Consider the following 27,918-nt stretch of genomic DNA (forward strand, 5'->3'; position numbering starts at 1 on the left):
CTTTCCTCCGCACCTCAGCCCAGCCAGTGTGTGGATTTTACTCTCTGGAGAGGAGCTGACGAAACGCTGTAGTTTTCTTTCTCTACCCCTCTTGCATATTCACCCAGCATTTTCTCATGGGCTCCTTTGGGACTCTCAGGCAGGGAGAAAGATTCCTGTCCTCTTGCCCAAAGGGAGCCATGAACCACCACTCTGGGCAGGATTGCCAATAACAGACAAGACCAGCAGAGGCTGGTGCTGACGAGCACCAGCTGAGAGTTCCTGGAGACAGGGACTTGGGGAGACAGCCTGCGCTGAAGGCTGGGAAGTTTGAATTGAGAGTTGGGGGTCTAGAAACACCAATAGATTTCAGGTTGGAGAACCCAGACCCAGGCCTGACAGGAGAAAGAGAGAGACTGATAGAATTTGAATTGAAGAGCTCAAAGCTGAGCAGTGTGGCCCACAAGGAGCCAGGTTGGTTCTGTTGTCGCCGACATATGTGTTTCTGCACACACGTGTTTCCGTGTGCCCAGGACCTACCTACATCTTCAGGCTCCAGTGCTTTTAGCCCCACTCCTAGAAGATGTGGGGATTGGATCTTTCTTAGCAGTATGAAGAATTTGTATCTGTGCATACATGTGCGTTCACCCAAGTTGGGGAAGGTGTGTGTTCTTTGTTGGTTTCTGGTTCACAACTTTGTCAACAGAGATGAGTGGGTACAAGAGTCAGCCTACTGAAGAGATACAGCATTGTGAGAGCTGAGTCTCCTGAGTGTCTGGATGTTTCTCCTAAAGACGATGGCTCTGACTGAGACCCTTACCACTAAGACTCTTTTGCTGGAAAAAAAAAATGGTTAGGTTTCTTTTCCAGAGCTCATGCTTTCCAATTCCTTGCTGTTTTCCTCCAGGCCAGAAAGTTCTATCTGAGAAAGGGATGGGCATGGTGATGCCTTTAGTTTGGAATTGGGGTTAGCTCAGCTGGAGTGCTGAGAAGGCTCTCAGCACGTTCTCTCTGCCTTGTGGTCTGGCTGAGAGGTAAAGAAGGAAAGGAATCCTGCTACAGTTGGGGAAGGGTCCCAAGCAGTTCAGACATGCCTGCCTTTTTGCTCTCTTACTCCCAACACCTATCCTGACCTTTGTAAATAAATGATTTTTGTTGTGAGCGTAAAAAAAAAAAAAAGAAAAAAGAAAAAAGAAAAGAAATAACCCAGGTATCAGGGCACAGCGGACATCACACTAACAGGACTTTCAAGGTGGGTGCTGGTACCATCTTGCACATTTCATTAGCGTGAACCTTCATGAACTCAGAGTCTTCTGTTCTACTAGGTATTCCCCTGGTCTTCTGCGTCTACTGTTTGTAAGAATCCTCCTAACTAGGGCTGGAGAGATAGCTCACTGATCAAGAGCATTGACTGTTGTTCCAAAAGTCTTGGGTTCAACTCCCAGCACCCACATAGCAGCTCACAACTGTCTATAACTCTAGGATCCAACACCTCACACAGGCATGCATGCAGGCAAAACACCAATACACTAAAAATAAATAATTTATTTTTTAAAATTCCTGCGCAAGACTGGGTCTGTTGTCACCAGCCAATCACGGATCAAGGAGCAGCTCATAGGGCCCTACCCATCCCCCTAAACTATTGACAACCAATGGATTCTGGGATAAGGAATTACTGCCTTCAGTGTACTAAACAGTGAGTCTATCTGACTCTGACAATAGTTCCAAACCTGTGGTCATCCTGGTTCAAACCTGTGGGTCAAAAAAATAATAATAAAAATAAAAAAGCGTGATGTGGGAAAGGGAGGAAGGGAATGACATGATTAGAGGAAGATAGGCAGGACAGAAGGAAGCAGAATGCACTCTATACATCTATGACGTCATCAGAGGACAAATAGAATAAACTGTAAGGTAAGCTAATAAAAAGAAATAATAGCCCAAGATGAGAACCCACTCTGTCTGTGTTACCACTACTCAGGAAAAGTGGGGCCTACATGTAGGAGCACTTCACAAGGACCTGTAACTCCAGCTCTAGGAGATTCAATGGAATATTCTGAGCCCCCAAGCACATGGTTGTGTGCTCACACACATGCGCGCGCGCACACACACACACACACACACACACACACACACACACACAAATAAAATGAAATAATTTTAAAAGGATAGACACCAAAAAATGCTAGATAACTACATAAGCACCCCTTTCAATCCCAATGGAGTCCTACAGAAGTCCATGATAACCCCCCCAGAAGCCAGAAAACTCATATTAGCTTTTACTGTGACAACTTGGTCAGAAGGCTGGAGAATTTGTAAGCACTATGAGACCTGGGGCTCAATGCTCACACAGGGAACTCTGACAAAGAAAGTATGAACTTGGAAAGGGAAATCTCTCACCAACCAAGCTGATAATAAAAAAGAAAGAAAACTTAGCTTTCACTTTAGAGGGAAAGTAAATAATTCTACTGAGAGATAAACAGACACTTCCCTGGGAATTCATAACCACAAACCTGCCTTCACACAGATTTTAGGTTCAAGTTTATATAATCCAAGTTAATCTGGGAAACCCCAAGGTAAAAAGAAACAACACGCAACTTGATTCTCGACTAATGATGTCCCAAGGGACTTGACCAAAACCAACACACCAGAGCTGGCTACATTCTAGGAAGACATAATATTACAAACATATCTGTCCTTTCCAAATAGATTCACAGAGTTAACAAATCCCATCAAAAGCCTAGCAAGTGTTTTCCTGGAAACCAATGCCTAACAACCTGAGGTCATGGCCTCCATCCCACAAAGTTACAGGAGACAAGTGACTCCCCAGAATTGTCCTCTGACCTCCACAGACGCACATGTATGCACATAAATAAACACAAATAAATAAATAGAATTTTAAAGATAAATGCAAGAAGTGGCTGGAGAGATGACTCAGTGGTTAAAAGCACTTTATTCTCTTGCAGAGGATCCAGGTTCAGCTCCTGACAACCACATGATGCCTCACAACCATGTACAACTTTAGTTTCAAGGGACCCAACATCTCCTTTGGCACCAGGCATGTATATAGTAAATATATATACATGTAGACAAAAGATTCTTATACTTACAATAGAATAAATAAATCTATAAATAAAAAGATTTTAATGTAAAAGCAAGAGAGCCAAAAAAGAAGCCCAAAAAGCAAAATTACAAGATAGCCAAATAGAAGTACACATGTAAAGAAAGACAACTGTACTCCTTTGCTTCAAGGATGGCCAAGGGACAAGTAAGGGGCCCAGCAATGCACAGAGGCCTAGGCTGACAGTACAGAAAGAACACAGCCTACTGGCAACTGTGACCCTACCTCCCTGGCCAAGGAGATTTACCTCCTTGTTCCAGGGAAAAGATTAGACTGGAGACACCTGGAAGATTTGATCACCGCAAACCCAGGCATTCCTGCTTCCTACAAAGTCCCACAGTGACCATGGGATTAGAACCCAGTTGTGGCAACAGCCTTGGGTTCACACAGGAGTTCTGTTTCCGAGAAAGAAGACCCACTGTCACTCACCCAGTCCCTAGACACCAGACTGCTAGAGTACAGTGATATCCCGAGAAAGAAGCTGCTGCTGGAAAAAGCACACTGCCTTAAAGGACAGACACCCTGCATTCCCTGTCCCTGGCCACAGACACCCACAATTCTATTAAAGTCCCAGCAAGGGGCTAGAGAGACGGCCCAGTCTGTACAGTGCTTGCCATGCAAGCATGCGGACCTGAGTTCAGATCCCAACACCCACGAAAAGGCAGGTGTGTTGGCATGTACCTGTAACCCCAACACTGAACGGACAGAAAGGGGGATCCTGGGAACTCACTGACAAGGCAGTCTAACCAACCACAGTACAAATTCACATCGTGGCTCCTCCAGGAACTTGACTACCATCTGCCCCATCTACACCATTCTTGGGTAAACATTTGTGCTGAATAGCTTTGTCTTGATGCAAACCAGAGGCACCTCACCTGAGGAGTTACCACTATCAGATTGGCCCATGGGGAGTTCTCATGACTCATGATTGCTGTGGGAGGGCCCAGACTGCCCTGGGTGGTGCCATCCTTGGGCAGGTTGTCCTGGGGTGTACAGGAAAGGAAGCTGACCCAGCCAGGGGACGCAAGCCAGTAAGTAACATTCTTCTATGGTCTCTGTTTTCTTTCCTCCCTCCCGGTCCTGCCTTAATTCCTGCCCTGGCCTCCCATGTGATGGACTATGGAGTATAAACTGAATCCTCTCCTCCCCAAGTTGGCTTTGGTCAGGGTTTTACCATGGCAACAAAAACCTAACTAGAACAATACTCAAAGGAATCCAAATAGGCAAACTTCAAAGATAGTTACATACCCATGTTTACAGCTGCTCTGAATGAATGGATGGATAAAGAAAATATGAAAAATACACACAATGGATTTTTATCCTACATGAAATAATTAAATTATATTATATGCAAGAAAGTAGATGAGACTGGAGATCATGTTAAGGGAAGTAAGTCAGACTCTGGAAAGTAACTACATCATGTTTTCTCTTGGATGGGGAGTATGGATTGAAATACAGAGTGTGTATGAAAAAAAATAGAAGGGAAGCTTTGCAGCAGGAGGAAGGAGCTCAAAGGGGATGAAGGGGACAGAAGATAGTAATGGGGGAGAAAGCAGAAAACATCACAGGTTATCTCCCACTGACAGAATACAGATTTAATTAGGAGTCGGAGGGTATCTCAGTAGGTAAAGCTGCTCACTGCCAAGCCCGACAACCTGAGTTCAACCCCACCCCTGTATTTGTCCTCTCCTCTACACACATGTACTGAGTGCTCTCTCAGAGTGGACTGTATGAGGGCATAAAGGGACCAGTGATCTGGGAGGAAGGCAGGAGGAGGGGTGGTGTGGATGTGGGAGGTTATCATGGCAAAGCTGTTTGGGGTACAGTAAATAGAAGTGTAAAGAAGGAGCTGTCAAGACGGCCCAAAGAGTAAAGTGCATGTCATCAAGTCTGCTCAGTCCCAGTGAGCTACATGGAGAAAGGAAAGAACTGTAAATCCTCCTGTAACTGCCACACCCTTGTGAAGACATGCAAGTGCACAAAGACACAGATACACATGCAAATACATAAATAATGTAGCAAACCCTTAATAGATTTCAAATAAACAATATTACAATTCAGTGAACTAAAAAAAATTACAAACCAAAATTAAAATTAGTAAGTAAAATAATAAAAATGAAAGCAGAACTAAACTAAAAACAAAAGATCAATGAAACAAATAGCTGAGTTTTTATATTTAATAATAAACATAATTGAAAATCTTTACCCTCACTAACCTGGGGATGGAAGGGACAAAAAGAGAGAGAGCACAAAAATACAAATACAAGAGTTCATTAGGGACAATTGCAGACAAACATACAGCAGCAAACTGGAAAACCTAAGAAACAGACCAATTTCTGCACATGTGTGGTCGACCAAAACTGAACCAAGAAAACAGAAAGCACTGAAGAACAGTAACAGCCAGACCGCCTCAGTAATGAAGTCTCCCAGTGAAGGGCAACCCAGGGCCGGAGGGCTTCACTGCAGAGTTCTACAAGACATTTGCAGAAGAAACAAAGTCAATCCTCCTACTATTCCAAAAATCTGAGAAGGCAGGAACTGCTAAAACTTCCTGACCAGGCTAGTGTTACTATGATCACAAAGACAGAGGGCAACGTAACAGAAACTGAACCATGGGCCTGGAGGGTTGGCTCGGCAGTTAAGAGCAGTTGCTGCTGTTGTATAGGACCTGAGTTTGGTTCCAGCACCCAAGCTGGGCAGCTCATAATCACCTATAACTCTAATGCCAAAGGATCCACCACCCTCTTCTGACTTTCATGTGCATCTGCACACTTGTATGCACACACATGTGTGTGTGCGCGCACACACATACACACATAAAATCTTTAAAAAGGAAAATGATCAACAAATGCCCCTAATAAACATAGATTTAAAAATTCTCAAACCAGGTGATCACCTTTAATCCTAACACTTGGGAGGCAGAGGTAGGCAACAGAGCAAGTTCCAGGACAGCCAGAGCTATACAGAGAAACCCTATGTCAAAACAAACAAACAAATGAAAACAAAAATTCTCAACAAAATATTAACAAACTAAAGCCAGGATAGTGATCCACACCTTTAATCTCAGCACTCAGGAGGCAGAGGCAGGTGAATTTCTGTGAGTTCCAGGGCAGCCAGAGCTATATACTAATACTCTGTCTTTAGGGAAAAAAGGAAAAGTGTGTGTGTGTGTGTGTGTGTGTGTGTGCGTGTGTGTGTGTGTATACATACATCTAAATAATCTAACAGCACACTAGAAAGACTATATACCCTGGTCAAGTGATTTATCCTAGGTATTTAAGGATGGTTCAATGCACACAAAACAACAAAAGAAATATGTGAGATAGCACACACCAATAGGCTATCTTGTAGAAAAATCATCTGGTAAATCTCAACACTCTTCCATGAAAATAAAAGAAAACACACAATAAATCAGGTGTTGGAGGAGTAAAGCAAGCATGAGAAAGGGTCCACATGACAAAACACTGCCAACAAGAGACAGGAACATTGACTGAACATCTGCACTGAGATCCTGAGCAAACACAAAGATGTGCACTGTTACCACTCCTGTTCCGCAAACACTGGACATCTTATACAGACTATGTAGGCATAAGGGCCATTCAAACTCCAAAGGAAACCAAAGTCTGGAGAGACGACTCGGAATACAGCAGTCTTGCCATGAGTACATGAGCCCTGAGTTTGAATCTCCAGAACCCACGTATTGTCTGGGTTTCTGTCCTGACCAGTTCCTGCAGTCATCAAGTCCCAAAAAAATCACACAGAGGTCTACATTAGTTATAAACTGATTGGCTCATTAGCTCAGGCTTCTTATTAACTCTTACAACTTACATTAGCCCATTATTCTTGTCTGTGTTAGCCACATGGCTCAGTACCTTTTTCGGCAAGGCAGTCACATCTTGCTTCTTCTATGGCTGGGTCAGGACTGAGGAATAGGACTTCCTTCTTCCCAGAATTCTCCTGTTCTCATTGACCCACCTCTACTTCCTGTCTGGTTGTCCCATCTATACTTCCTGCCTGACTACTGGCCAATCAGTGTTTATTTAAAATATAATTGACAGAATACAGATCATTGTTCCACTCCACCCACGTAAAGCAGACAAGGTAGCATGCATCTGTGTCCTATTTAGGTTCTCTGCTGCTGTGATAAGACACTGATAAAAACAACTGAGGGAGGAAAACTTAAAACTTGATGTCCCTCTTAAAACTATGATGCTCCAGCTGACTCTAGAGTGTCCTTTCACAGGGGGTCTCTCATTTGTTGTTGTTCTCACTACAGAATTGTATACACAAAAGGAAAATAAACATTAACATTTTAGCATCCACATCTCTAACAGTCCTGATTAACATACTGCTTGTCTTTGGGATATTTCAGATGCAGCCCTACTTCAGCCAAATTCAACTTTGTGTGACTTACTATCTCCTAAGCATTGACCAATCCTTTATATCACCAATTTTACTCTTCTGTGTTGCAACTTATAGCGTATTACACAGGACATGAGATGCCATTTAATACTCCCCAAATTAACACCAAATGGACCTTACACCTAAATGTCAAATGCTAAGTGCAGAACTTCTAAAAGATACTTGAAACTAGGCTTCTCTGAGTTTGGCAACCTGCCTAGGCTTTGAGAGGTTTCTTTAAGGCCCTGATGTATAAAGTAAATCAGAGCTCTGTCTTTAATCTTGGGAATATGCTGGGGAGAGCTAGTAATGATGTGGGGTCAGGGCCTTTTGGAAAGGGTTGTTTCAGATCCTCAAAACTCAAGACTTTTCACAGAAGGGCTTGTCATTATCAGTCCCAACACTGCTGCAGACTTTGTTTATAATGTTCTTGAGTTACCCAAAGTTCCTCTTGTACAACATTGTCTGATTAGCTTCTTTCTGAATTTGTATACTTCCTTTTAAAACTGAACCCATTGATTACATTAACAAGAGACTTGCTGTTGAATTTGGCTTAAATCTCCAGCCAATCTGGGATAGGTCTATCTTTAAATTAGCAGCCAGAGCTGGGAACACAATGCTATGTCCTCTCTGCTCACCTGGTCCTGTCACTCAGACCTCACTAGCCAATCAGAGCCTCCAGCAGACCCACCAGTCAAATAGGAGAGTTTTTCCAGGAGCTAGGTTTCCAGTTCAGCAATTTGTGAAGAAATCACAATCTCTCACATGCACTGGGCTTTGGGCTCCCTTGTGGCAAGAGAGCATGTCAGCTCAACAGTGGTACCATGGTGAGTGAAGTATTGCTTTCCATAGATGGGAGAAATGGTGGGTCAAGATGAGTAAGGGGCCAATGTCCCCAGGTAGGGGGGAGTGGCCAGCCTTGGGGAGCAAAGAGCTGTTGTCCCCATGTGTGTAGAAGTGGCTGGGCTTGGCAAGTGAGAGGCTCTGTCCCCAAAGGAGGTGGAACAGCCTGCTGAGGCTCATTATTGGTGTGGTGGGTCCTCCCCTGACTGGGACAGACACAGAGTTTAGTGTAGTCCTGCCTCATCCTAAGTAGTCCTAAGTGATCCTTGAAACGCACTGGGCCAGGCTGGCAGCCTCTGAATAACTTCACTGCCCAGGCTGCGTCTGCACAGAGCAGAGCACAGAGAACCACATATGGTGGTGTCTGTAGTGCTTATATTGTCACATGTGGAGAGACATCACCAAATTTGTAAAACTTGGAGAGTACTGGTCTCTCTAGTATCTTCAGAAGTTCTGTACTTTTAGGTTTAGAATCCATCTGTAGTTAATTTTGTGTGACTTGTATACAGTATCTCCTGTGTAGAGTACCATTCCACTGCTTAACTGTGAAATAGAAGAATAGAATTGGTAATATAATTAATGTTATAAGGATTTACCAATTCTTAGGAGACATTAAGGTACACAAAATAGAATTTAGGTAAGGGAGAGCTGCAACCCAAATAACCAAAGATAAGTAGTATGTTAACCATGCCTGTTAGAGATTAGTATGATGAGATGCAAATGTTTGTTTACCAGGATTAATCAGCCGTTAAGGTACATTCCACGAACAAATGAGACAACCATGATTTATAATCAGCCAGAAGACCCACCTCTCCATCAAAGGCCTCTGATATGCTGCCGGCCATTACAGGGTCACAACCTTCTGTGTCATAAAAGTATAATAATTCTATAACAACTGCAACTTCAGCTTTTAGAAAAGCAGTTTTGAGTCAACATCCCCTATACTGATTGAGGTGGACTTGAATCCTGTCTGCAGCCCCACAGAACATTGCCCTTGTTATCCTCCTGGCTATCCTCCATAAATTCTTGGATTACAAGTATGCTGCACCATAGTTCTATAATTATCATTTCAATCATATAGTTGGGCGTCCATTGCAATAACAATAAAAGGATTTGTGTGTGGAGCATGATTTCTCCCTTCAGACCAGAAGAGTAGGAACAGTGTACTGTGTACACTGGAGGGGGGAAATATACTGGACAATAGCTAGAGCACAGACTGAAGTTTAACATGGCGAGCTTCAGGAGTATCCATTACAAAGAAGGATCTGATGGGACATAGTGAGTGACTTTCTATGTGATTTTCTATCATACATTAATTCCTTCCATGTGAATGTAGACAGATACCAGTGGGTGTTTAGTGACAATAGCATGTGTTGGAGGATTTAATTAATACAGTTTCTGTGTGATTATTTTGGATTCCAGCTAGCTGGTTGGCTGGAAACTAACAAGCAGTCTTCTCCAACAAATTGGCATCAATGTGGCAAACTAAAGTCCACTTAAAACCTGAGAGGACTTACAAAGGAATTTGAGACACAAAAGAACAGAGTTTAGCACAGTGTCTTGATAGCCACAATTTTTTCTTTTTTTTTTTGCCACAATTTTTTCTAGCTGGGCTTGTGGCAATTAAGTTCTGCAAGGTGCAGTAAAAACTGTGAGACTTTTTAAAAAAATGGTGGCTTCCTGGTTCAGCAACAGGAATGGCTGTGGCTCTTTTAGGAAGTTCAGCTATTGAGCATTTAAATGGGGTTTGTGGACAATATACTGCAAGTTACTTGGTGGCAGCATGGGCCAACTGGTTATCAGAGTTGAGGTGGTGACGATGGCTCCCCCACAGCAGTATCAGGCACTAACGAACTTCCACCATGTTGTACTGTTCAGAGTGAGCAGGAAGCACCATATATACCATAGTAATGCCAAAGCTTAAGTTTTTAAAAAGCACTTAGCATTTTAAGAAGCACTCCTGGACAGTAAAGAATTACAGATACACGTAGGACAGATTCAGACTCTAAATGAGTCACAGTGTTGGATAAATGTATGTAGACTTGAGAGTCAAAGAAAGAGAATAGAGAGAGTTATAAAATGACATAAATGGTTTTAAAAAAAAAAACAAAAAGTCTTTAAAGAGACAGAGTACAAAAGTAAAAAAGTAGAAATAAGCCGCATAAAGATGGAAAATACACAAATAGTCTAGATTATGTATATTAGATGTATATTAGATCCACTTTACATGTAGCATTAGAATCAGCTTTACCATTATAAATTGTTGGACATTGTCTTTGAATTGTATTCAATTTGTGATGTAAATTGATCATAAACAACATCTTAATATTGATGCATCATGTTCTCAAGAATCATTTATATACTCTATCTATGTAGGTTTTATTGTTGTTAATCTGTGAAAAGCTTTTAGATTACTGGATAAAAAAGCATTATGGGACTGGGCAGGTGATGTCAGATGCCCTTCTGTATGCTACAAATATGTGTTGCCTTTATTGGTTGAAGAATGAACTGTTTTGGATTATGGTAGGGCAGAATATAACAAGGTAGAAAATCCAAGTAGAGAAACTGTAAGAATGATGGTGGAGTTGGGGAGACAACATCAAGCCACGAAAGGAGAAATATTTCCAAGCATCACCCTTAAGCCATGGCTCTTGTGGTTATGAACAGATTAATATAAATGGGTTTATTTAAGTTCTAAGAGCTATCTAATAAGCCTGAGTCATCACCCAAATAATTATAATTAATATTACATCTCTAAATGAATATTTTATTAGCAGCTGCCAGACTGCAGGTGGGACAAAAAGCTTCTGGCTCCAGGCAATTGTCTCAGCAAATATTCTTCTTGGGGATTACCTGAGTTCACATCAAAGAATCTAAATCAGGAAGTTTATAACTACCTGCTACTCCAGGTTCAGGGGATCTGATAGCCGCTTTTCTGGTGTGTCACCTGTATACAAATGAAGGACATTCTCTTGAACATACAAACATACCCATAAGTATTGTTAATAAATATGTTTTCAAAAGCTTTGTGACTCATAAAGCAATTCAAACAAAATAAGATGCTTCTGGTGTATAATAGACGTGTTTCTTCATTAAAAACATCTGTTTACTTTCATTAGTTTGGATGAGCTTTACTTTCTCCACTATGATGCAGACTTACACCTAGTCTTCAATCATAGAAAAGTGATCCTAACCTTTGTGAGCAATAAGGTAAATATGCATAGTTAGTATAACAAAAATTATACTTTATCATACCAATTGTCATCACACAAATTTCACACTCTAAATTCCCAACTGTAGTTCTAGCCTATCTCTCCAAGCCTGCTCACTTGTGCAATTATTTTAGCTTAAGTTTGGGTCCAGTCTTACCAGTAGTGTGGTTCTTGAATAAGCTGTTTTTACATGTCCAAATGATTTTTTTCAGCATCTAATGAGATGATTGTGTAATTTTTTCCTTCAGTTTGTTTATATGGTAGATTACATTGATTTTCATATGTTAAACCATTTCTGCATCACTGAAATGAAGCATACTTGATCATGGTGGATGATTTTTGTTTGTATTCTTGAAGTGGTGTGCTAATATTTTATTGAGTATTTTTGCATTTTTGTTCATTGGGGGATTCTGTTTCTTTGTTGCATCTTTTTGTGGTTTGGGTAGCAAGGTAGCTATAGTTTCATAAAAAGAATTTGGCAATGTTCCTTTGGTTTTCCCTTGTGTGGAACAATGAGAGTAGTGTTGTTATAAACTCATCTTTGAAATTTGGTTATGATTCTCCACTGAAAATATAGAAAACTGAAAAGTTGAAAGAGCTAGTTAATAATAAGCCTGAGCTAAGAGGCCAAACAGTTAATATAAACCTCTGAGAGTTGGTTTGGGACTGAATGGCTGCAGGAACATGCAGGATAGAAATTTCTGTCTACAGATGGCACTCATGTTTGGCAAGAATTTCCACATAAAGCCTGAGAAAGCTTTGAAAAAAGGATTATAGACAGACAAGAACAGAGTCAAGCACAGCTTCTTGGTAACTGTCTTTTTGTTGGGCCCAATTAGACTGTTTCCTCAAGTTCTTTTCCCTCCACACCTTTACTCCCAATTTTGTCGGCAATCTTGTCTATTTCCCTTTTCTGGGTGGATCTATGTATGTTTTTCTTAGGGTTCACCTTCTCTAGGTTCATGAACTGTAGGCTCAATGTCTTTTGCTTTACAGCTAGTATCCAATTACCATGTTCATGTTCATTTTTCTGGATCTGAGTTACCTCACTCCTGATGGTCTTTTCAATGATTCATGTGAAGGATATAAGAGAGACAGCTCTAACTTGATAACTACACACAGTGTCTGTGTACTCATGTGTTTCTTTAAATAAGTCACAATAGCAGCAATTATTAGAGCTTATTGCTAAAATGACACAATGTCCATGAAAATAACATGTTCAATATATCTTAAACACATTAATATTTGCTCATGGACACTTCAAATAGTTATTTATTTATACATAATAAATAATCTTAAAGGCCCCTGGCTGTGTCTGAGGGGAAACACTCCTATTAGTTCTTCAAAGAATTCTTTCTTGAATTTCATGTGTGAATAAGTCACCAACCCACATTCTTAATAACTTGCTTTCAATTTCGCTATAATAATTAGCATTTTTCATAAACTTATATTTTTACCAATATATTTCTACTAATACAGTTTAATAAAATAGGGGTATTTTTCTATATTATTCAGTATGAGGAGAAATTAAAACATTGTCTAATAAACTGAAGGTGTCTGATAAAAAGAATTTCATTTCATTTTTTCTTCAGTGCTTTATTATCTATCATCTATCTATCTATCTATCTATCTATCTATCTATCTATCTATCTATCTATCTATCTATATTACTGTAGAGCAGTGTTTCTTAACCTGTAGTTCACAACTCCTAGGGTTAAAGACCCTAATACGGGGGTTGCCTGTGTGGCAAAGTTACGGTTATGAAGTAGTAAGGGAAATAATTATATACCTGGTTGTTACCACAGGAACCCAAACTGTATTAAAAGACTGCAGCATTGAAAAGGTTGAGAACTACTGGTTTAGGTCAATGTCTCCTATAGCTCAGGCTTACCTCACAGTATGTAATTGAAAATTACTTGGAACACCAAGTCCTGATTTTGCTGCCCAGAGCTGGGAAGACAGGACAGCAACTCCTCTCAGGCTGGTTTCATTTCCAGGATTCCTGCACTTTGTGATTTCTTTATTGCTTCTATTTCCATTTTCAGGTCTTGGACAGTTTCAGTTGTTTCCTTTAACTCTTTGTTGTATTGTTTTTTTGACTTTATTTTGGGAGTTTAAACTCCAATTGTTTGTGTTTTCCTGAATTTGGGGGGGTGATTTATTGATTTCCCCCAATATTTGTGTTTTTCGGAATTTAAGTGATTTATTAATTTTCTATTTAAGAACCTGTTATCTTCATGGAGTTGTTTTAAAGGTCTTTTTCTTCTATCTCAGCTATGTTGGAATATTCAGTACCTGCTATGATAGGATATCTGGGCTCTGTTGGTGATATATTTTCATGTATGTTATGGATTATACTCCTATGCAGGTATGTAAGCATCTGAATTTGGTGTGGTTAGAAGTCTAGGTGCTAAATTCTGGCTTCATTGTTGGATACGAGGTTTGTTCCTGGATTTCTGTGTGTTCTTTGGAGTATCAGAGTGTTTTTTGGATGAATTTTTCCATTTTCCCTGGCCTTCTTGGCTGGTGTGCTCAAGGGAGAATGTTTGCTGGTGTTAGAGGCAGAGAAAATTGGAGGCCTTTTTTTATAAAAATTTCCCTTCTTGGCTTATATGCTCAAGGGAGAAAGCTTGCTGTTGTTAGAGGCTAGGGGAATGAGAGGCCAGGGGGAGATTTTCCTAGGGATCCCCAGGAGGTATGGAGTGGGACAAGAGGACCATGTAGTGAAATAGTTTGTCTGAAGCACAAATAAAAAGACAGGTCCTGTTTCAAAAAAAATCAAGTTAAAATGTGAAATAAAGCAAATAATGCAAGGGTTTTTGGGTTTCTTTTTTTGTTTTCTGGTGTTTTTTTTTTTTTTTGCTAAGAAGTCTGCAAAAGACTTAATTCAGCAATTTCCCAACTTTGACAAGAAGGTAATGTTTCCCAACTTCAATAAGAAGGCAGGAAATATGTTTATCTAGCTATGCTAGGTGGTGCTGGCATGTGCCTTTAATCCCAACACTCAGAAGGCAGAGGCAGGTGAATCCCTGTGAGTTTGAGGCTAGTCTGGTCTATAAGAGCTAGGTCAAGGACAGCGAGGACTGTTAGGCTGGGAAACACTGTCTCGAGAAACAAAAAAAAAATGCATATCTGAGCAGACCAGTCAAGTTGTAGCCTCACCCTTTAATGGGTCAGCCAGTAGTTCAAGGTTAGAAAGGGGTGGCGACCTTGGCGTTTTCTACTCTGTGAAGTCAGTGAGTCTCACTCCTATCAGGTCCCCTCAGGGAACAGGTGTGGAGGCTAGGGCCCATGTAACAGGTGATCTAAATCTCAAAACAGCAATCAAAAAAAAAAAAACCAAGTAGGAAGAAATGCCTTTGGTAGTTACCCCATTCAAGAATTAGGAAAAATCAAGTTGGGTGCCTTTAGTCCTAGCACTCTTGGGAGACAGAAGCAGGCAGATCTCTGTGAGTTTAAGGCCAGCCTGGTCTTCAAGAGCTACATCCAGGACAGGCTCCAAAGCTCCAGAGAAACCCTGTCTCCAAAAACAAAACAACAATGACAAAAAAAAAAAAAAAAAAAAAAAAAAAAAAAAAAAAAAAAACCACCACCACCAATAACAACTTCAAAAAAGAATTAGGAAAAGCTGAGCAGTGGTGACATAATACTTGTAATCCTTGCACTTGGGAAGCTGAGGCAGAAGGATATCAGTGAATTCAAGGCCTGCCAAATCTACCAAGCAAGTTCCAAGGCTATTACATAGAGAAACCCTGCCTAAAAAGACAAAACAAAACAAGCCACAAAAAAAACCCACAAAAGAATTAGGAAAGTGCTCATGAAACATTATGAATCAACTAGAAGGCTGTCTGGCCTTGAACACACAGAGACCTGCCTACCTTCTTTGTGGAGTTTTGAGGTTATAGCCTTGTGCCTTCACAAACCAGTTCATTTCTCTTTTTTTAATGCCTGGTTATTTAGTTTAATTTAGTTAATTTTCTGAATTTGTATACTTCCTTTTAAAACCAGACCCACTGATTTATATTAGCAAGAGACTTGCTGTTGAACTTGGCATAAATCTCCAGCCAATCTGAGACAGGTCTGTCTTTAGAAGTCAGTGCTGGACCATGGTGCTGAGTCCCTTCTGCTCACCTGGTCCCGTCACTCAGACCTCACCAGCCAATCAGAGCTTCCAGCAGACCCGCCAGTCAGATGGGAGGGTTCTTCCGGGAGCCAGACTTCCTTTCTGGTTCAGCTCTCTCACGTACTCTGTTTCGGACTCTCTTGTGAGCAGAGAGCGTGTCTGCTCGGCAGCTGCACCATGGTGAGTGAGGGGTTGCTCTCCACAGATAAAAGGAGTGGCTGTGCTTGGCGAGCGAGGGGCCATTGTTCCCAAACTCGGTGGAGCGGCTCGCTAAGGTTCGCAGCCGGTGTGGTGAGTCCTCCACTGACTGGGTGGGAGCCCGCGGACAGACACAGAGTTTAGCGTCTTCCTGTCTCAGTAGTCCTAAACTTGCAGCTCTCTGCTGGCAGTCTCTGAGTCACTTCACTGCCCCGGCTGTGTCTGCACAGAGCAGCGCATCTGGAGCCTCAGACAGTGGTGTCTGTCGTGCTTGTATCGTTGCATGTGGCACATTCGCCAAATGTGGAGACTCCTGGTCTCTCCTGGGTCTTCAGATGTTCTGCACTTTTAACATCTAGGTTTGGGATTCATCTGTAGTTAATTTCATATGGCTTGTAAACAGTTTCTCCTGTGTAGAGTAGCGCTCTGCTCCTAAACTGTGATGTAGAAGAGTATAGTTGATAATAGAATTAATGGTGTAAGGATTTACCGGTTCTTAGGAGACGTTAAGTCACACAAAGAAGAATTTAAGTGAGGGAGGGCTGCATCCCAAATATCCAAAGATGAGTAGCTTGCATACTATGTTTGTTGTTAGAGATTAATATGATGAGATGGAAATGTTTGTTCACCAGGATTAATCAGCCATTAAGGTACATTCCTTAAGAAATGACAAATAGTTATGACAAATGAGACAAACTAGCCAGAAGACCCACTTCCCCATCAAAGGCCTCTGACCTCTGCTCAAGGGCCATTATGGGGTCACAACCTTGTGTGCCAGGAGATTATACTAGTTCTAGAACAGCTGCATTTTTCAGCTCTAAGGAAAGCAGTTGTGACTCAGTGTCCCCTGTGCTGATTGTGGTGGACTTGAATTCTGTCTGCTGTCCCACAGGGCATTACTCTTGCTATCCTCCTGGCTAAGCACTATAAATTCTTGAATTACAAGTATGCTGCACCACAGAGCTCTAAAATTACCAGTTTGAGTCATGCAGTGGGACTCTCCATTACAGTACCATTAAAAGGATTTTTATGTGGAGCATGACTTCTCTCTTCAGACCAGAAAAAAAGGAACCATGTACTGTGTACACTGGAGGGGGTAAACTCACTGGACAATAGCTAGATCATAGACTGAAGTTTAAGGTCACGAGTTTCAGGGGTTTCCATAACAAAGAAGGACCTGATGGGGCACAGTGTGTAACTTTCTGTGTGATTTTCCATCACACATTAATTTCTTCCATGTGAATCAAGACAGAATTAGTGGATGTACAATTTAGGGAGGAGAGCTTGAACTACTAAGTATTCAGCTTCCAATTAGTGAACTCTCCCATGCAGATATGTTCAATCCTGGTTGACACAGTTAAGTCAGCTCAGATGCTTGAGACTGAGGTCATTGGCTGTCTGAGTCATTTGATCTCTGATCACCCATTAGGGGAGCTGATAATATTCTGAGGCCCAGCTGGAAAGTCTTAACAATCAGGAATAATAGTGACAGGTGGCTTGCAGGTTCTTTCCAGGATTCTTCTCTACTTTTGTTGTAATAATTTGTAAGGAAGACCACAAGCTACGCCATAGTGGGTGTAGAGTGTTCAGAGAAGGTCTGTTGAGCTGTCATTTCTGCTGGGATTTGGATGGACCATAAGCCAGGCTGTGGTTTTGTTGCTCTATGTAATGACCTGGGCAGTGCTCCTTATCCTCTGAGCCTCACTGTGTATGGATTTCCTGGGGAGAGGGAGACTCTGCAGGCCTGCCATGGTAGGTATTTTGCTTGTAATGTCATTGTCCAGTGTACAAACAAGTCATGCTTTTGGTGTGCAGTGGGAAGACAGATTTGAAAACTGATAATTTTCTGAATATTGCAGTCTACTTTCAAGTTTGTCTTATAAATGTATCAAATAGTTTAAAACGTCACTATGGTGATGTTGATTGTCTTTTCACAATGCATGATTAAAATGTTTCTAACTTTCTGCTACCACCAGCTGCAATGGTGTGATTCAGTGATGTTTAGTTCCAGGGGACAAAGGGAGTTTCTGAGCTGCAGAGGTTTCTTAGGTGTGCATGGTGTTGGGCAGGTAGATAGAGCAGAATCTATATCTTGTGCTATAATCCATTTGACAGGAACCAGAAATTATTCTATGGTTGTTTTGGGATTGAGCATCAGTGGCGCTGGGTTTTACCTGAAAACACAAGGAGGTCTAAGTGGCTGCAGAACCATAGCAGTAGATCATATCTTTTTACAGAGAGGGCTCTAGAGCATGGGGCCTCTCTGGAAGAAATAGCAGTAGCTGGAGGGTCAGAAACAACAGTTTCAGGGTCACTTTGAAGTAATTTTGCAAAAATTGTGAAGTCTTTATTTATTTAATTTCTATACACATAGAATCATAGGTAGCTGGGTAACATCGATCAGGATTACATATTTCCTAAGTTTCCTTTGGTCTTTTGATTAATAGCTGACTATATTTTCTTCCCTTTGTTCTTGGTTTTTTCTCTCCATCCTCTTTATTCTTTCCTAAATATCATACACATTCTTTATTGATCAGCTTTGTGGTAATTTTTTTCCTCTGAGACAAGGTTTATATGTATCCTTGGAGCCTGTCCTGGAACTCACTCTGTAGACCAGGCTGGTTTCAAACTCACAGAGATCCTCCAGTCTCTACCTGCTGAGTGCTGGGATTAAAGGTATGTACCACCACCACCCAGAAAGAAGTCATATTATATTAGTCTGTGTACTATTTTTTCATAATCTCATTGATTACTCCGAGTGTTTCCAATATGAATGTAGCATTGTAATCAGCTTTCCTGTTATAAATTGTTGGGAATTATTGTACTATATTCATTTATGGTGCAAATTTACGAGACACATCATCTTAATTTTGATGCATCATGTTTCCAAGGATCATTTATTTACTTATTTTTTTATTTGGTTTTGTTGTTCTTGTTGTTAATCTGTGAGAGACTTCTGGTTTATTGGATAAAATGTATTATGGATGTTGGCAGATGGCTCAGCACATATTCATTTTGGAAGTGACCTTGAGTTCAGATACCTACACTCAAGTTGTGAGACTCAACTCTACCATTTTAGATGCAGGACTTCTGAACCTTTCTTTTTGTGTTACTTGTATACACATGGAAGACATTCTCACTCATGCACAAACATATGCAAAATATAGCAATAAACTTGTTTGCAAAAGTACTTGTGACTTATAAAGCAATTAGAGTAAAACAAGTTGCTTTAGGTGTCTACTGATTCTTTAAAAATCTGTTATTTTGCATTTTCTTTTAAAATGTTTTCATTTCCTCACTTTGATTGCAGACATACAGGCAATCATCAGTCAGGGGGAGCAAAATGGTGTCTAAGTGATTCTAACATACATCCTTTTTTTACTGTAAGAAAATTAGATTTTTTTTTAGTGATCAAAACTACTACGAAGTTAAGGCATGAGAAGGTTTCAAGTGAATCTCTCCAGTTTTGGTGAAATAGCTCTCCTCACCAAAGCCATTTTCTGTTATTGGTAAAGGATAAAGAACTGAAGTGTCTAGGATGAGTGGTGGTCAGTAATTTTTACAGTTTGATTTTGATTAGAATCTTGTAATTTTTATTTAAAGGAGCATAATATGTCTTCGTGTCTTTGTTTGTCAGTGCCACCAATCTATGTTGTTGATTTTGTTCATTGTTTTCTAAGTATATTGTTTATTTTCTGGAAAATAATGGTCTCACCAATTTTGTATTCAGATTTCTCATATTATGAATTCCTTGAGTTTTTGTTGGTTTGGGAAGGTTCTGTGGAGAGACAGTTTTAGTTTTCTCATCTTTGTCTTAAATGTTTGCCTCTTTCCATTTCTTGGCAAGTCTATCTTCATGTTTGTGTTTTTGCTTCTTAAGTGATTGATATGAATAGTATGTTGCCTTTGGATATTTAAAATCTTCTTGTATATTATTGTTTCTTTTTTCTAATTAGCCCCAACTATCAGCATGGCATAGCTTAGAGTGATCTGAGAAAATACCAATTGAAAATATCTGATTAAGGCATCTGAGAGAGATTGTGTTGATTTTGATTGATATAGGAAGGCTGTTCCACTGAGTTGGCAATATCTCTGAACAAGCAGCCCTGGGAGAGATAGGAGAACTAGCTGAACACAAGACAGTGACAAAGTAAGAGTGAAAACCAGAAAACAATGATTCCACATGTTTTGCCTTTAGTTATCATATTGAGTATCTATTCCAAGCTGTCATAAAAAGGAATTGTGAAATAGAGTTAACAACCAAATAACCATGTTCATTACCTGAGTTGCTTTTGATTGCATAATTTAATAACAGCAACAAGGAATAAAATTAGAATAAAAATGGAACTCAAAGGGGATTTTGTTGCTGCAGAGAACCTGGGAATGTTGACTCTTATAAGAATGCTGAAGATATTAGAAAACTGGACAAAGAGCTTAATTAGCTGTTCTTGTGGGACCTAGAAGATGGGAATGTTGAGAGTAATGGCAGACAGTGGAGGTCATAGGATTTTAGTGGGCAGTAGGCTCTTCAGGGAACTACAGAGTTGGCCTCACCTAACTACCTTGAGAGACCTGTGTCATAGGTATTTTAGGTTAAAGTTCATGGTTCCTGGGTCACAATATACCTCCCAGTTCTTGACAAACTGATGTATTCCCTCAGGGAGTGAAGCATTCGGGCTGATTTATGCTTCTTTGTATGATCCCTTAGTAGTCAAGGAATCATGAATGCTTAACAGGACAATTGAACTTAGACATTAATCTTGTGTATGCTGTATAGCTTGCAAACTTCATTATATCCTGGTATAGACAGAGGTTGCTTGGTCATTTCTCCACTGCCCAGACCCATAATAAGTATACAGAACTTGTATTAATTATAAGGCTGCATAACCAATAGCTTTGGCTTCTTATTAAATAATTTTAGATCCTAGATTAACCCATTTTTATTAATCTGTGTCTCACCACATGGCTGTGGTCTAACAGTAAGGTTCCATCCAACATCTGTCTCCTTCAGTGGCTACATGGCATCTCCCTGACTCTGCCTTCTTTTCTCCTTTATCTCTGCTTGGCATTCCCACCTTTTTTAATTCTGTGCTTCCATGGCCCAAAGCATTTTCTTTATTAACCAATGGGAATAAAACGTTCATATTCACAGAGGGGAATCACACATCACCTCCCCTTTTCTGTCTAAATAAAAAGGAAGTTTTTAACTTTGATATGGCAAGATTACATATAACAAAATTATATAAAATTATAAAAAATAAAAAAAATATCAAGGCAGAATTATAGTTACAATATTTAGTTCATTTACATTTGGTAAATCAAGGAAAATGCTCTATCATCTATTCTGTCTTTGTGAGTCTAAAGTTTTACATCTAATCTATCATTTATAATTATAAAACTGTCTTTCTTCAACTCCAGCAATGACTCCAGAAGGATGTTTATTACCTAAGTAATTATAAGCACTTCTAAAACTCTAGAATTGACAAAGACATCTTGATGCCTGGACAGTCACCCAAAGTTCTTCTGTAACATTCAGACATCTGTTTTCAGCCTACAAGCCCATAGTGTCTGGCAGACTTTTCCATGAAGCAGAAAATTTCAAAGACAGTTCCACCTATATTGCCAGTTTCTCAGTCACCTTTTTTTCTATGTCCTGGAGAATGAATTGTCAGACTCTTTCATGAAGCAGGAACTATCTCCCCTTCTTTAGGCAACTTTAGCAGTCATTTTTTTGTAGGTCCTGCATGTCCAGTTTGTACAACATACCATCAAGCAATCCAGGCAAGAGCTGTTTCGTGCCGAAATCACTATCTTTGTCACATTGAAGGCAAATTCCATAATGAGTTTCTTCAGTGCCCATCAACCTCTCTGAAATAATTGGTGCTACCAGAGACATTTTTTACTTTCATGAAAAGGTCTAAGTTTTTAAAACATTTAAAATGTCATATTCTGTATGTCTTTGAAATAGTTTATGAATACCGTTCCATATGAAATATATCTTTGTACATCTAGAAAACCTAACTAACATGACTACAAGTTTAACTATTATAAATGACTATCTATTAATTTGTATTTCTTAACTATACATTGCATCTTTAAATGAACTGAACAAGAATCTTAAACAAGAACAGAGATTCATTTAACAAAATTGACCTTTGATTTATTTCAATAGACCAAGATCTATGCAAATGCAATGTATTATCTCTATATCATATCCCCTTTAAATGTAAACAAATATTTATAAACAATATTTGGGAATTTTGGAGTAGTTTTCTCCAAACTGCTTTCTGTTTTTTGTTGGGCAAAGTATTTTTGAGGGTTCATGGAGACCTATCAGGGGATCTTGGTCCATCAAAACACCTTATTCTGGAAGGAATCCATAGGTTCTCATCCTCTGCAGAAAAAAAGCAGAACCTCTTTTCCAAACACATCCTTTGACTCTGACTCCCAAGTGTTGGGATTAAAGCCAACGTTCCTGGCTTTTCTGTTTTTATATTGTTGTATGATGGCTTTGTTCCTATCAAGTATTTGCTGTTGTACTGAGCTTCACCCATATCTTGAATTTTTAAAATTTGACAAAGGCTGCCTGTTTTCTTTGTTTTGAATTTTTATTTTAAAAAGAGTATTTTCTGTGTATGCATGGATATGCACCATGTGAGTACCAGGTCTTTACATTGATCAAAAGATGGTACTGGAAACCCTGAACCTGAAATAATGGATAGTTATGATCCCCCATGTAAGTCCTTGAGCCCATCTTTATGCAAGACCAGGAGGGCTGTTTACTGTTGAGTTATCTTTCATGCTCTGTGTTGATTATTTGTAATCATCATATTAACTGCTATTGTTTTCATTTGTCCACGTGTAACTTTTTAAACACACAGTGTCTTTTAGCAAAATCTTATTTCTGTTGAAGTTTAAATTGGGGCGCTTCAGGTTTCTGGTAGATGAATAAAGAGTTGAAGTGAATGCATAACTCTTTGTAGGAACTTCAGCAAAAACCTATGAGTTATTTCTATCTTTTATGTTTGTTTGATTTTTTTCATGTGAAACAGGTATTTAATAAGTATTTCTGGCTCTTCTAGAAGTGATTGCATGGACTAGGCTTGTGTGCAACTCAGATGCATGCCTCTGCCTTCTAATTGCAAGGATTAGAAACATGAATCAATGCATCCAGCTTTTTCATATTATTTTTCTTTTTTATAGTTAGGAATTAATCATTCATGCAATTTCTCTTATATGTATTCTGCACTGTTGATCTGTTTACATATCTTTCATTGTTGATTAGTGGGTATTTCTCTTGCAAGGTGATATCCCATTCAAAGGGTTCAGAAATGACAGAGGCGAACCTCCTATTCAGTTTGCTTCTAAAGTAACTTGGTTATTAAATTGTGATGTCTATGTCATGGAATAAGTATGGGGAGCACCAGAATTATATAACTATACTGTCAAAGAAGTATATATTTGCAGTGTTGTCAAAATCACACTTTCTGGTTTACACCTGTATGGGATATTTTAGAATGCAGTGACCTATGATGATGTGCATATCGACTTCACTTGGGAAGAATGGACTTTGCTGGATCCTTCCCAGAAGAATCTCTACAAAGATGTGATGCTGGAGACCTACAGAAACCTCACTACTATAGGTAATACTGTATTATCTTTCATGGAGACAACTGTTCATTGATTAATGATACTCTTTTGTAACATGATTGAGATAAAAGAATGGGGTTAATAAATCTGGCATGGTTTCAAGGTTTGCTTCAAATGGTCACTATTTTTTTTCACAATTTTTAAAAAATAACATACATTTTTCTGCCACTATATTTTAGGATACTGTTGGGAAGATCATAATATTGAAGAACATTATCAAAGTTCTAGAAGGCATCAAAGGTAATTTTCATGTATAAGCTGATACAAATGTACCTCTGAAGAATTTGTAATGTTTCCTATATGTTTTAAACAAAAGCAACAGTGTAGATAATAAAATGCATTGATGATTATTAAAATCACACAAAATCATATACATTAAATTCAAACAGGTGAACTGCATTTGAAAGTCATTCTTTTAAGAAAGAAGTCAAGAAAACAATGTATTAACTTATATTACCACTTGCATCATAATACAATGAGAGCTATACTGTAAAATTGTCAATCCATTTATTTCATATTATTCATATTATAAAAGATATACATGTTGAAAAGGTGATAAGTATATCTCTAAAACTGTCTATTATACTAATAGTCCATAGAAAGGGTAGTTTAACCCATATACTTGTGACTGTGTTAAGTTTAGTGAGGGGGAGTCAGAAATCAAGGAGCAGCTATTGTGGAGGTCTTAATTAAGATACCTCAAGTCTAGGAGGACAGAAAGTCAAACTGTGTGAACTCAATGTGGAAATCTTATATTTGTTATTCTTCCTTTAATAGGTATATCATATGTTACTTGAAATATAAGTCACATGAGCATAGGGATGTGAAAAGATATAACATACTTCTCTCTCAGAACAAATAGAGGACATTTAGCAGTCCCCATGTTGAGTTACTTGTTGAATTTGATGTACAAGTATACAAGTAATTGGTTTTCTAGTCTCATTGTTAATATATCAACAAACTCATATTTCAGAAAAGCACCATGAGAATTAGGACTGTGTAAAAACTTCTGTTTGTCATAGTTCACTTAGCAAATGTAGCATCACAGTATAGGAAACTTTATGAATGCAATAAGAGTGGTAAAGCTCTGAGTTTTTTCAGTTCTCTTCAAATACATTAAAGTTCTTGTTCATAAAAAAAAAGATTCTGTAAATGTGAACCATGTAATAAAGACTGTTGTCAGTTATCTTCAAAGATGAAAAGGAAGCCTTAATAAAGGGGAAAAACAAGATTGTAAACATGGTGATAAAACCTTAACATATAATTCCTCTTTAAAATAGTACTAAATTGTAAAATTAATATATACAGATAAAAGTAGTCAACAATGTATTAAATGTAGTAATGCTTTCTCATGTACCATTATCATTGTAGGCATGAAAAAAGTCAAACTAGAGAGAAAACTGTGTATACTAAATGTGTTAAAGCCTTTGCATGTGACAGTCATCTTCACAGGCATGAAAAACCACATACTAGATTGAAACCCTATGAAGGAAATGAGCATGGTAAAGCCTTTTCACATCACAATCATCTTCAAGTGCATAAAAGAAAATGTACTGGAGTGAAGCAATATGAATGTAATCAGTGTGGTAAAGCCTTTACACATTCCAGTACTCTTCAAAGGCATAAAAGAACACACAGTGGAGAGAAGCCCTATGAATGTGATCAGTGTGGTAAAGCCTTCACACTGCACAGTCATCTTCAAAGCCATAAAAGAACACACACTGGAGAGAAGCCCTATGAATGTAATGAGTGTGATAAAGCCTTCACACAGCACGGTAATCTTCAAAGGCATAAAAGAATACACACTGGACAGAAGCCCTATAAATGTAATGAGTGTGATAAAGCCTTTGCATATCAGAGTACTCTTCAAATACATGAAAGAACACACACTGGAGAGAAGCCGTATGAATGTAATCAATGTTGTAAAACCTTTGTATATCAAAGTTGCTATCAAATCCATAAAAGAACACACACTGGAGAAAAACCCTATGAATGTGATCAGTGTGGTAAAGCCTTTGTACAATACAGTACTTTTCAAAAGCATAAAAGATCACATACTGGAGAGAAACCCTATGAATGTAATCAGTGTGGTAAATCCTTTGCACAGCACAGTAATCTACGAAGTCATGAAAGAAGCCATACTGGAGAGAAACCCTATGAATGTAATCAGTGTGGTAAAGCCTTTGCACATAACAGTCATCTGAAAAGGCATGAAAGAAGCCATACTGGAGAGAAACCCTATGAATGTAATCAGTGTGGTAAAGCCTTTGCACAGCACAGTAATCTACGAAGTCATGAAAGAAGCCATACTGGAGAGAAACCCTATGAATGTAGTCAGTGTGGTAAAGCCTTTGTGTGTCTCAGTTATCTCCGAATACATGAAAGAAGCCATACTGGAGAGAAACCTTATGAATGTAATCAGTGTGGTAAAGCCTTTGCATATCACAGTAATTTCCGACAACATAAAAGAACCCATACTGGAGAGAAACATTATGTATGTAATTAGTATGGTAAAGGCTTTGTTTATCATAACTGGAGAGAAAACCTATGAATGTAGTCAGTATGGTAAAGCCTTTGGACTTCACAGTACTCTTCAAATGCATAAAAGATCACACACTGGAGATAAACTCTATGAATGTAATCAATGTGATAAAGTATTTGCATGTATGAATAATCTAAATCATGAGAAAAATCATACTGCAGAGGAACCCTATAAATATATTCAGTATGATAAAGCTTTGTACTTTATATAGAAGTAAAAGTTTTTGTGTGCAACAATCTGTTAAAATCTTTGCATATTGCAGTAGACATTGACTACCTGATAAAAATACTGAGGACTACTTATTATAAAGTATTTAATAAGATCTTTAGCCAAAACATTTATAATCAGCTACACAGTGATTTGGGATTCCCCTCTGTATGTTGTGAATGTATTTTGTTACCATTGTTTAATAAAGAAGCTGTTTTGGGACTATGGCAGGGCAGAATAGAGCAAGGCAGGAATTCCAAGCAGAGACAGAGGAGAAAAGAAAGTGGAGTCAGACTCCATTTATCTGCTGAAGGAGACAGATACCCTGGAACCTTACTGGTAAATCACAAGTCTCGTGGTAAAATACAAAATAATAGAGATGGGTTAATTTAAGATGTCAGAGTTAGTTAATAAGAATCCTGCGCTGATAGACCAAGCAGTGTTTTAATTAATATAGTTTCTGTGTCATTATTTTGGGTCTGGGCAGCCATGAATGAACATGCATCCTCCACCTACAACACCAGACTATTTCTTCTGTAGAAATAAATTTGACACTGTTAACAATCTTTTCAAGCATTATGATGTTCTTTTTATACTGTTTGTACTTAGAAACTCATGGTAAAATGAATTTGTGAATTTATGAAGTCCTATGTGTATGGTAAATGGGCCAGCCAAAGAAACACATTCTGACCCTGAAACTAGAGCCAGTTAAATACATAATTTTGACTCTGAAACTGGATACAAAGAAATAAATCCTGACTCTAAAATTAAGACAAAGAAACACACTTTGTTCCTGAATCCAAGGCCAATGAAAGAAACACCTGACCCTGAAACCAAACTCAAAAAGTTTTATGGGGCCAGTGGAAGAACACACTTTGTCCCTGAAACAAGAGCCAAAGAAACACACTCTACCCTTGACCAGCTGAGAACAAAACCAGCTAATCCCTAAGCTTGAGATCTACCAGCCCCTGAGCATGAAATCCAGCCAATCTCTGTCTGCATTGTTCAAGATCAGAGATGGACATCTAACCAATTCCCACCCTGAGAATCTTCTCCATGGGAATACTCTGCCCCTAAGAAGTCCTATATAAGTTCTATACATGTTCAGTTGGCCACTGCCCATTTCTGCCCTGGCAGAGGCAGCCCATCTCCTTCATTCTTCCCTTCCAAATAAATTTCTTGAATGAATTTTGGGTTAAGATCTTTCACTAGAGTGATAAGAAACTTTGTAGTGGATTGGAACAGAGAAGCTTTGGTCACCAATGCTGGCAAACTCCATTAAAGGAGCAGAGCAGAAGTAGCAACTCTTCACCAGATACTGCAATATTTCTGCCTCAGTTTTCCATTTACTCCAGTGAAGCAGAGGAGTAACAATTTGGACTGAAGCTGAGAAAAAAAAATTGATGTATCTGTTAGGAAACTCCCTAGTGGGGTGTAACAGAGAAGCATTGGACACGTCTGCTAGGAAACTCCCTTAGAGAAGTGGAAATCTCTAAGCAATGGACATCTCTGCTTTGAAGCTCTCTTAGCAGAGTAAAACAGGTCCCAACTGTGATGGCTCTCTTGGAGAGGAGCAGGATTGCTACATCCTGCAGGGAGAGCATCTCCCACTGGAACACAGTCTCAGGTATAGCTGGACTTCCCA

At 39.2% G+C, this 27,918-nt stretch overlaps 1 protein-coding gene across 1 annotated transcript; it reads left to right on the forward strand.

Moving 5' to 3' along the window:
• The first annotated feature begins 15,754 nt into the window (after positions 1-15,754).
• LOC146895039 (uncharacterized) lies at positions 15,755-26,849 on the forward strand. Its single transcript, XM_087900152.1, has 5 exons — positions 15,755-15,856; positions 23,391-23,517; positions 23,704-23,764; positions 24,896-26,013; positions 26,069-26,849. The coding sequence occupies exons 1-5, from the start codon at positions 15,854-15,856 to the stop codon at positions 26,275-26,277; spliced, it is 1,518 nt and encodes a 505-aa protein (XP_087756278.1). The 5' UTR covers positions 15,755-15,853; the 3' UTR covers positions 26,278-26,849.
• Positions 26,850-27,918: the final 1,069 nt, after the last annotated feature.

Source organism: Myodes glareolus, chromosome 22 (assembly GCF_982192425.1).
Source record: "Myodes glareolus chromosome 22, mMyoGla1.1, whole genome shotgun sequence".
In the NCBI taxonomy this organism is placed as follows: domain Eukaryota; kingdom Metazoa; phylum Chordata; class Mammalia; order Rodentia; family Cricetidae; genus Myodes; species Myodes glareolus.

What these genes read in the sequence shown, in the direction of transcription:
- LOC146895039 (XM_087900152.1), top strand. An exon ending in AGTTCTAGAAGGCATCAAAG is followed by an intron (nt 23,765 to 24,895) that starts GTAATTTTCATG and finishes TTATCATTGTAG; the next exon opens with GCATGAAAAAAGTCAAACTA. An exon ending in AACCCATACTGGAGAGAAAC is followed by an intron (nt 26,014 to 26,068) that starts ATTATGTATGTA and finishes CTGGAGAGAAAA; the next exon opens with CCTATGAATGTAGTCAGTAT.